This window comes from Penaeus vannamei, unplaced genomic scaffold, assembly GCF_042767895.1.
Source record: "Penaeus vannamei isolate JL-2024 unplaced genomic scaffold, ASM4276789v1 unanchor283, whole genome shotgun sequence".
NCBI classification, from domain to species: domain Eukaryota; kingdom Metazoa; phylum Arthropoda; class Malacostraca; order Decapoda; family Penaeidae; genus Penaeus; species Penaeus vannamei.
The window spans coordinates 52501-63564 of record NW_027213287.1 but is presented as its reverse complement, the minus strand read 5'-3'; the positions used below and the strand labels follow the sequence as shown (position 1 = coordinate 63564).

The 11064-nt window shown below is 45.3% G+C and overlaps 2 protein-coding genes across 2 annotated transcripts in view; both read left to right on the top strand.

Annotated features, from left to right (window-relative positions):
• The first annotated feature begins 2411 nt into the window (after nt 1–2411).
• Nucleotides 2412–3145, top strand: LOC138860938 (peroxidase-like protein 3). The gene is made up of 2 exons (XM_070119505.1): nt 2412–2569; nt 2878–3145. Exons 1-2 carry the CDS (start codon nt 2412–2414, stop codon nt 3143–3145), a joined length of 426 nt encoding a protein of 141 aa, XP_069975606.1.
• A 783-nt stretch (nt 3146–3928) lies between these two features.
• Nucleotides 3929–11064, top strand: part of LOC138860937 (fap1 adhesin-like) — a 7973-nt gene continuing 837 nt past the window's right edge. The window contains exons 1-4 of the mRNA XM_070119504.1: nt 3929–3969; nt 6313–6482; nt 9587–10194; nt 10561–10890. Coding sequence (XP_069975605.1) covers nt 3929–3969; nt 6313–6482; nt 9587–10194; nt 10561–10890 — 1149 coding nt within the window. The remainder of the gene's footprint in view (nt 3970–6312; nt 6483–9586; nt 10195–10560; nt 10891–11064) is intronic.

Genomic DNA, 11064 nt, shown 5'->3' with positions numbered 1-11064 from the left:
TTCTTGTTCTCCCCACATTCGTTAAGGAAGATAGACAGTAACCAGTGTCTATCATTAAATCCTCAATTATCCTCATTATCCTTCCTATCCTCCAATCTCTGGCTTCTCGCTTCTTTCGCTATCTTTTACACTCATTTCTACCCCCTCCTCCCATTCACGTAGATGTAAAAATTAACATCTATTTTTAATCAATCATACGTTTTTTTTTTTTTTCTTTTTTTTTTAATTCAAAGTACCTCCTTTATTTTTGTACCAACTTGTTGATGACAATTCTGTAAAATCATCAAGACCAAATTAGATTGTTCAGTATCATTATCAATATTATCCTTCAGTGCCATTATCAATATTATATTTCAGTATCATTATCAGTATTATCCTTCAGTATTTTTATCAGTTTTATCATTCAGTATCTCTATCAGTGTTACCTTTCAGTATCTTTATCAGTGTTATCTTTCAGTATCTCTATCAGTATTATCCTTCAGTATCATTCTCAGTATCATCCAGCCCGGGCAACAGCCTTACACCATAGCCCACCATCCCATACCCACCATGCCACCATCCCATACCCACCATGCCACCATAGCCCACCATCCCATACCCACCATGCCACCATCCCATACCCACCATCCCATCATAGCGCACCGCACTCCTTACCTCCCTTACCCCTTTCACCTCCTCGGACTCCGTACACCTTACAGCAGCTTCCTCCTTCAGGGACGTGCTGCTCGGACCAGACGAAGCCCCCCTCCACCGCAAGCCCCGAGGACGACTGTCAGCCCATAGACGTCAGCAATGACCCCTATTTCCGCTTCAACAACAGGACTTGTTTACCTTTTGTGCGCTCGGAGGAAAGTCAGCTGACGGGTTCGACAGGTAAGGGGGTTGCATTGTGGGAGGTCTTTGGGGGGATTGGGTCGTGGGGTAGAGCGTGGGAGCTCGTTGTGTGGTGGTTGAAACGGCCGTTTTATAGTTAAACGGGTTTCGGACATAACCACACGATTTTAGATCCAAATCACACACACAGACATACATAAACACACACACACACACACACTCACACACACAAATAAACACACACACACACAAATAAACACACACACAAATAAACACACATACATGCAGAGAGAGAGAGAGAGAGAGAGAGAGAGAGAGAGAGAGAGAGAGAGAGAGAGAGAGAGAGAGAGAGAGAGAGAGAATTATCTACTGGTTGGTTAAAATGGAGAGTAGTCAAAGAGAGAGAGAAACCACACGATTTTATTATCCAAATCACGCACACACATACACACAAATAAACACACTCAATTACACACAGAGAGAGAAAGAGAAAGAGAAGAGAGAGAGAAAGAGAGAGAGAGAGAGAGAGAGAGAGAGAGAGAGAGAGAGAGAGAGAGAGAGAGTAAAGAGAGAGAGTAAAGAGAGAGAGAACGAGAACGAGAGAGAGAGAGACTAAGGAAGCCATCTATCCCCTTCCTTGCAGGCCATCGAGAGCAAACCAACGCTGCAACACACTACCTCGATGGGTCGGGATTCTACGGTTCCTCTAACGTCGAAGTCAACAAAAGAAGAGCCCTCCGTGGCGGCGAAGTCCTGGTGAAGAAGCCACACGTAGAAGAATCAACAAAGTGTGGAGGTAATGAGTGTTTAGGCTTGGCGAAGGAGGGCCAAGTGGCGGTTGGTGGAACGGGCGGAGAGGGAGAGGGTTGCGGGATGTGAGAGTGAGAGGAGTATATACAGATATGTAAATACACAGAAATGAATGCATATCTGTCTATTAGATATGTATACATTTATCAATCTATAGGGTAGATATGCATGTCTAGATTGATTGATATATATTCATTTCTGATTACGTACAAGTCCCTATGTATATGAATATTCATTAGGTCGGGTCTCGCACAATCTTAACCAACCGGCCGTAATAGAGAAAGAACTAAATAAATACAAACGAGAGAATTCCAACAGGATCCCGGAATGAATACCTTTGAAATGTGGAGGGAAACCATCACCAATTGACCACGACTAATGCCCCTCTGCTTCTCTTAACAGAAGGTTCCCCAAGCCTCGTGACCCCAGCTCTCGGGGCGATGCATCAGCTGTGGTTAAAGATCCACAATAATCTTGCAAGACAGCTGTCGGTTCTCAACCCGGAGTGGAGTGACGACACCCTTTTCCAGGTACTGCTTAAAAGTACTCTTTCTCATAAGCTTTTTTTTACAGTGGCAAAGGAGAGAACAGGTGTCTTGAATAGAGATCTTTCACTGCCATTTAAGCGTAGAACTCGGAATGCCTTCCTTATAATTGACAACTGTGAAAAATCAGAGAAAAATGACCCACTGTAAAAAAAAAAAAAAAAAAAATCAGAGAATAAGGTTCCCAACACGCGACAGGAAGCGAGGCGTCTGGTGGTGGCGATGATCCAACACGTGACCTACGCGGAGTACCTTCCCCTGGTGCTGGGTCGGTACGCGCAGAGGTTACGGCTCAGGCCCCTGAACTCGGGCTACTCCAGCACCTACTCGCCCGGAATCGATGCCACTGTTGCTAACGTCTTCGGAACGGCGGCTTTCAGGTAGAATAATGAAATAATAACGATGATAATGGTAGTAGTAATAAATTTATTAATAGAAATGATAACTGTAAAAATTTGGGTGCTGATAAAGATAAACATAATCATGATATCAATATCAATAATGATAATGACAGTAGCAATAAAATGATAATGATAATGCTAATAATAATAATCATTCAATAACACCTACTTCTTGAATGCATTTAGTCTCTTCTTTATTAATTTCTCTCTTGGTGTTTACTTACTTATCGTTTATTAATGCATCGTTCATAAAGCTTTGCTCACGATTCGTCCCCGAACCCCCACAGGTTCGTCCACTCCATGATCGCGGAGTCCCTGAGGCTGAGTCCGACCAACTACGTAAACCTGATCGACTCCTTTGCGAAGGACACGGCGGCCTCCGGGGACTGCGCCCGCCCCTCCATCCTCAAGGGCCTGGCGAGTTCCCCGGCAGATCCCGTCGACCACTTCTTCGCCCCGACGCTTCACAACAGCTTCGGAGCCTCACTCGACCGCCCCGTCGGGTCCGATCTCTACGCGCTCGATGTTCAGGTTCGGGGAAGGCTAGAGCAGTAGCAGCTCGAGGAGGTGTCATGGCGCCTGGTTCTATTTTTTGAAAAAAAAAAAAAAAAAACGCATTTTGATGACATGACTATGGCCGATCGTTCTGGTCTTTTCGATTTTCAAAAAGGATGGAAAATAATCATTTCTATGGTTATATTGTCATTGAACAATCACCAAAATAGTCCTGTGGGATGCCATGACACCTCCTCGAGTTGCTGCTCGAGGAGGTGTCATGGTTCGAGGGGCTTCTTCGCGAGGTTTGCGACCGAGCGGAAGGAACCTCCTCTTTCGCCGAGGAAGTCCGTGGGCAGTCCGTGAAATAAACAAATATTTTTCTAGGTTATTCTTTTCTTATTTCTCTTCCTTTTTCTCGGACTCTCCTCTTTTTTGTTTTTGTTTTCTTTCTCGGTTCCTCCTTTTTTTCTATTTTCTTCTTCCCGCGTCCTCTTCTCTCACTTCTTCCTCCACCTCCTCTTCGTTCTCCTCCTCCTCTTTTTATTCTTCATCTTTATCTTACTCTTAGTCTCCCTCCTCCTACTCTTCTTTTTCTCCTTTTTTCTCCTCCTCGTTCTCTTCTTCCCTTTTCCCTTCAATTCTAGAATCCAAACAAAACTCTCGTTATACCATTAATTTCCCCTTTGGAGACTCGAGATTCACATACCCCTTTCTTCCCCCCTCCCCCTCCTCGTCCACGCCCACCAGCGCGGGCGTGACCACGGGCTGCAGGGCTACACCGCGTGGCGTCGGGCGTGCGGGCTGCCAGAGGTCGCCGACTTCTCTCAGCTGCGCCAAGTGATGCCGCCGCGAGTCGCCCGGGTGTTCCAGCTGCTGTACAGGTAGTTTGGCTTGTTTGGTGGTTTGGGGTCGGAGGCGGATACGGACACAGTCGTACATACACTCAAGTTTGAGGGACGCACACAAACGCACATACGCGCACACATACGCACACGCATACACACACACGCACGCACACTCACTCACACTCACACACACAAACACACACATTTGCACACACACACACACTCACACACACACACGCATACACACATTGCGTTACCCTGGGGGTTCATTAAGGCAAAATATCAATCACAACACAAGAGCTGAGATTCCGTGCCCTGATATGTTGCACTAACGAAGATTCATCCAATCTCATATTTGGAAAATTATTAACGCTTTCATTACATGCTTGTGGCGCATACGTGAGTTTTTCACACACACGCAAGCACGCACGCACACACATACACACACACACACACACACACACACACACACACACACACACACACACACACACACACACACACACACACACACACACACACACACACACACATATATTGTGTATATGTGTATTTATATTGTATTTGTGTGTATATAAAACCTTTTTTTTCTTTAAGTTAGAGATCAGAAGAAAAAAAATATGGATTGTTAAATGTACTTAGATTCATATATATAACACACAAGCATAGATCAAACGTGTTCCCTCCCCCCTTACGATCAAAAGAAGGTGGCTACAGTGTGAACTTTTCTCCGTGTTCCGACCTCATCTTACTGAACTAACCGACCGACGGTATTCATATTTCTTCGTATCTTTTTTCCCTGTTCTCCCAGATAAAAAAACAAAACCGTTTTCTGTTGAGGAGGCATGTCCCATTTTCTCTCGGTCAGGTTTTGATGTCTCCGTGACAGGTAACGAATAAGAAAAGGAGGAAGTGGAGGAAAATGGGAAGGGACAAAGAAGAAGAGGAGAAGGAATGTCAGAAGGAGACGGGTGAATTATAATAATAATAATAATAATAATAATAATAATAATAATAATAATAATAATAATAATAATAATAATAATAATAAAAAAGAAACAGAGGAAGGTGAAGAACCGAAAAAAAGAGAAAAAATATTTGCAAGTTCAGATCCCCGTTTTCTGTTAAGGAAGCACGTCCCATTTTCTTTCGGTCAGGTTGTAATGGCTGGGTAACAAATATCAAATACGAAATGAATGAGGAAGTCGAGAAGGGGGGAAGAAGAAAAAGAAGAGAATGAGGTTGTGACGGAAGATGAAAACAGAGAGAGAACGAGTAGGAGCCGAAGAAGAAAAGACAAAATAAATATTTACAAGTTCAGACCCTCGTTTTCTGTTGAGGAGTCACGTCCCGTTTTCTTCCGATTAGACTGTGATGATTCGAGAACGTTCGAGAACCAAACACCGGATAGGAATCTGCCAAGGAAAGATTCGATATTTTCAAACCGTGATTTGTTTCGATTCAAGGAATGCCTTAAAAGAGAGAGAGAGAGAGAGAGAGAGAGAGAGAGAGAGAGAGAGAGAGAGAGAGAGAGAGAGAGAGAGAGAGAGAGAGAGAGAGAGAGAGAGAGAGAGAAATAGAGAGAGACAGACAAACAGACAGACAGAAACCGATAGACACACAAACCCCAACTCGAATATCACCTCCCCCTTCCCCCTCCCCCCCCCCCCCCCCCCCGCAAAGAGTCTTGTGTACACAGAAAATGATAATCATATACCCATAATAATTATTATAATAATAATGATTATAATAATATTGATAATAGCAAGTAAGGGCGATTCTGTTATTCATGTGACATAGAAAAACAATGTTATGAGAAATTGCAAATAGTGGTAACATTATAGAATAAAAAAATATAAACAAAATCATGCATACATACGTATATACTATGTATGTATGCATGATATAGATATACCTATATGCATGTATACATATATATATGCATACTTACATACAAATTTACATGTATATTTCATACACACACATACATAAACCACACACACACATACATACACACACACACACACACACACACACACACACACTATATATATATATATATATATATATATATATATATATATATATATATATATATATATATATATTTATATATATATATTTATATATTTATATATATGTATATATATATATATATATATATATATATATATATATATATATATATATATATATATATATATATATATATATATATATATAGAGAGAGAGAGAGAGAGAGAGAGAGAGAGAGAGAGAGAGAGAGAGAGAGAGAAAGTGAGAGACAGACAAACAGACAGACAGAAACAGACAGACACACAAACCCCAAATCCGATATCACCTCCCCCTCCCCCCTCCACCCCCGCAACCTCCTCGCAGGAAAGTGGAGGACATCGACCTGTTCCCGGCGGGCCTGGCGGAGCACAGGGTCCCCGGAGGGCTCGTGGGGCCGACCTTCGCCTGCGTCGTCGGCGGCCAGTTCCTCCTCGCGCGGGATGGCGACAGGTTCTGGTACGAGAGCGACGTGCTGGTCTTGCCCTTCGCTCACGGTGAGTCTCGGGAGGGAAGGGAAGGGGAGGGAAGGGAAGGAAGGAGGGAGGGAGGGAAAGATGGAGGGAGGGGAGGGGAGGGAAGGGAGGGAGGGGAGGGAAGAGAGGGAGGCGAGGGAAAGGAAGGGAGGAAGGGAGGGAAAGAGGGGGAGAGGGGAGGAAGGGAGGAGGGAAGGGAGGGAAGGAAGGAGGGAGGGGAGGGAAGGAGGGGAGGGGAGGGGAGGGGGAGAGGGAAGGGGAGGGGAGGGGAGGGGAGGTGAGGGAGGGAGGGAAGGGAAGGGAGGGAGGGAATAAGGGGGAGAAGGAAGAAATAGAGGAGGGGGAAGGAGGGAAGGGAGGGGAGGGAGAGAGGGAGGAGAGGGAGGGAGGGAAGGGAGGAGAGGGGGGAGGGAGGGAGGGAGGGAGGAGAGGGAGGGAAGGGAGGGGGGGAGGGAATAAGGGGGAGAAAGAAGAAATGGAGGAGGGGGAAAGAGGGAAGGGAGGAAAGAGGAGGGAAGGGAGGGAGGGAGGAGGGAAAGATGGAGGGGAGGAAGGGAAGAGGGAAAGAGGGGGAGAGGGGAGAAAGAGGGAGGAGGGGAGGAGGGGAAGAGGGAGGGAGGAGGGGAGGAGGGAAGGAGGGAGGGAGGGAGGTGGAGAAGAAAGTAGGGAGGAAGAAAGGAGGGACGGAAGGAGAGAGAGAGAGAGTGAATGAGGGCGGAAGAGAGGGGGAGAGGGAGGGAATAGAGAAGAAGAAGAGGATGGAAGGAGAAAGAAATTATGAAGTGATTGGGAAAAAATGAATAGAGAAGAGGAGCAGGGAGGAAAGAGGGAAGAAAGGAAGAAAAAAAGAAAAAAAAGAAATGAATAAATAAAGAAGAAGAAGAAAATGACGAAGGAGAATAAAGGAATATACAATACTCTTTTTTTCCCTGAAGCATCTGACCTCCCCCTCACCCCCCTCCCCCCTTCTTTCGGCAGCTCAACTTCAGACCATCCGTCGCCTGAGCTTGGCTTCCATCTTGTGCGAATTTGGCGACTTGCAAGCCATCCAGATTAACCCTTTCCTTCTGCAAGACAATTTCAGGTGCGTGGGATATCGGTTAGTCTGTCGGTCGGTCCGTAAGACTTTTTTTTTCACTTACTTAGTTTTCAAAGTTGACCCTTATTTGTCTTTCACTAAGAGTTCGTTATTCTTATGATTGTCATTGTTGTTATTGTTGATGTTGTTACTGTTCTGTTGTGAATAGATAATAATGCTAATAATAATAACATTATAATGGTCATCATCATCACCTTCTTCATTATTTCATTATTGCTACTTCTACTACTACTGATACTACTGTTACTACTAATATTCCTCTTCTTCCTCCATCTCCTACTACTAAAACTACTATCACCACTCCTCCTACTCCTACAACAACAACAACAACTACTACTAATACTACCACCATTACTACTACTCCTCCTCCTCCTACTACTACCACTACTACTCCTACTACTACAACCGTACTCCTACTACAGACACTACTACAACTACTACTCTTACTCCTACTCCTACAACAGCAACAACAACAACTACTACTACTACTACTACTACTCCTACTCCTCCTCCTCCTACTACTACAACCGTACTCCTGCTACAAACACAACTACTACTACTACTCTTACTCCTACTCCTACAACAACAACAACAACAACAACTACTACTACTACTACTACTACAACTACCACCATTGCTACTACTCCTCCTCCTCCTCCTACTACTACTACTACTACTACTACCACTACTACTCCTACTACTATAACCCTACTCCTGCTACAAACACAACTACTACTACTACTCTTACTCCTACAACAACAACAACAACAACAACTACTACTACTACAGAATCCTTACCACAATAGCCCCAACATTACCACCATCATCACAGGAAGGAATATGCATCGCCATCATCATCAACAGTCATTACCGTTACAATCGCCAGAGGAATCATTAGGAAATGATGACATATTAATGACAAAGAATGAATAATAGAATCATGACAATGATAAGTATAAGGGCAAAATAACGGCAAATATAAAAGGACAATGATGTAATGAGAATGATGAAAAATAATGGTGAATTGATAATAAAAACACATGTTCAATAATGAAGAATGATATAAGGACAATGATAAAAATAATGGCGAGACAATGACAAAAACAAAAAACAAACAAATGGACAATAATAAAGAATGATATAATGACGAGATAATGACAAAAACAAAAAACAAAAAACAAAAATGGACAATAATGAAAAATGATATAATGACGAGATAATGACAAAAACAAAAAAACAAAAACAAATGGACAATAATAAAGAATGATATAATGAAATGACAAGATAATGACAAAAAAACAAAACAAATGGACATTAAACGACTGACAAAAACGACAGAGTAATGGCAAGAGCCGACGTCCTCCCCGCAGGAACCCGGAGGTGCAGTGCTCCGGCTACCCGCGGCTAGACCTCGAAGCCTGGAGGGAAGCAGAGGCGCGCTCCCTCCACCCGCAGCCTCTACCCATGCCCTTTTCCCAGCCCGAGTATCGTTACCCATTCCTTGTGCTTCCCTCCTCCTCCTCCTCCTCCTCCTCGCCTTACTCCTTCCTCACGCCTCCCCTCTCCTCCTCGTCTGACCTTCCTTTCTCCTCGTCTTATCTTCGTTTTCCCTCGTCTGACCTTCGTTTTCCCTCGCCTGACCTTCCTTTCCCCTCGTCTGACCTTCCTTTCCCCTCGTCCGATCCCTCTCTCTCTTTCGGCCGTCCTTTCTCCGTCCTTTCTTCACCCCCGCCATCTTCCCCGCCCGTTCCTCCTTCTTCTGAGATCCTCGGGGTTTCTCCGTCTTCCCCCGATGCCTCACCTCGGCTCATTCTTGATTTTGGCTCTCTCGGGGATGCCTCGTTGGTGCTTGACCCTTCACCTCAATCCTTGCCTGGCGCTTCACCTCAATCCTTGCCTGGCGCTTCACCTCAATCCTTGCCTGGCGCTTCACCTCAATCCTTGCCTGGCGCTTCACCTCTCTCCCTCGGCCCAGAACCATTAATTGTGCCTGAAATGCCTGTACCTGAAATTCCTGTGCCTGAAGTGCCAGCTATGTCTAAGGGTGACTCTTCCGCTGCCCTGAAGTCCGAATCCCAGTCAGTCCTTGAATCTTTACCCGGACGTGAAGCAAGGCAGTCCACCAAATCGTGTCTGAATGGTTCTTCACCTCAATTAATACCGGAATCTTTGCTTCCACTTATGCCCCAACATTTGCCTCAGTCTGTGTCTGTTCCTGATTATATACTTCGATCTATGGCTAAATCCTCACCTCAGCCCATGTCTGAACCTTCGCTTTCACCTTTACCTGAATCTTTGCCTCAGCCTATGTCTGAATCCTTGGCTCAGCTTATGTCTGGATCCTTGGCTCAGCCTATGTCTGGATCCTTGGCTCAGCCTCTGTTAGAATCTTTGCCTCAGCCTATGTCTGGATCCTTGGCTCAGCCTATTTCTGGATCCTTGGCTCAGCCTATGTCTGAATCCTTGGCTCAGCCTATGTCTGAATCCTTGGCTCAGCCTATGTCTGAATCCTTGGCTCAGCCTCTGTTAGAATCTTTGCCTCAGCCTATGTCTGGATCATTGGCTCAGCCTATTTCTGGATCCTTGGCTCAGCCTATGTCTGAATCCTTGGCTCAGCCTATGTCTGAATCCTTGGCTCAGCCTATGTCTGAATCCTTGGCTCAGCCTATGTCTGGATCATTGGCTCAGCCTATGTCTGGATCCTTGGCTCAGCCTATGTCTGGATCCTTGGCTCAGCCTATGTCTGGATCCTTGGCTCAGCCTATGTCTGGATCCTTGGCTCAGCCTATGTCTGAATCCTTGGCTCAGCCTATGTCTGGATCCTTGGCTCAGCCTATGTCTGAATCCTTGGCTCAGCCTATGTCTGGATCCTTGGCTCAGCCTATGTCTGGATCCTTGGCTCAGCCTATGTCTGAATCCTTGGCTCAGCCTATGTCTGAATCCTTGGCTCAGCCTATGTCTGAATCCTTGGCTCAGCCTATGTCTGGATCCTTGGCTCAGCCTATGTCTGGATCCTTGGCTCAGCCTATGTCTGAATCCTTGGCTCAGCCTATGTCTGGATCCTTGGCTCAGCCTCTGTTAGAATCTTTGCCTCAGCCTATGTCTGAATCCTTGGCTCAGCCTATGTCTGAATCCTTGGCTCAGCCTATGTCTGGATCCTTGGCTCAGCCTATGTCTGGATCCTTGGCTCAGCCTATGTCTGGATCCTTGGCTCAGCCTATGTCTGGATCCTTGGCTCAGCCTCTGTTAGAATCTTTGCCTCAGCCTATGTCTGAATCCTTGGCTCAGCCTATGTCTGGATCCTTGGCTCAGCCTATGTCTGGATCCTTGGCTCAGCCTATGTCTGAATCCTTGGCTCAGCCTATGTCTGGATCCTTGGCTCAGCCTATGTCTGGATCCTTGGCTCAGCCTATGTCTGGATCTTTGGCTCAGCCTATGTCTGGATCCTTGGCTCAGCCTATGTCTGGATCCTTGGCTCAGCCTATGTCTGGATCCTTGGCTCAG

Excerpts from the sequence above, each read along its gene's own strand:
- LOC138860938 (XM_070119505.1), top strand. The coding sequence starts at position 2,412 with ATGATCCAACACGTGACCTACGCGGAGTACCTTCCCCTGGTGCTGGGT. Across the intron at positions 2,570-2,877 it reads TTCGGAACGGCGGCTTTCAG|GTTCGTCCACTCCATGATCG; the intron begins GTAGAATAATGA and ends GAACCCCCACAG.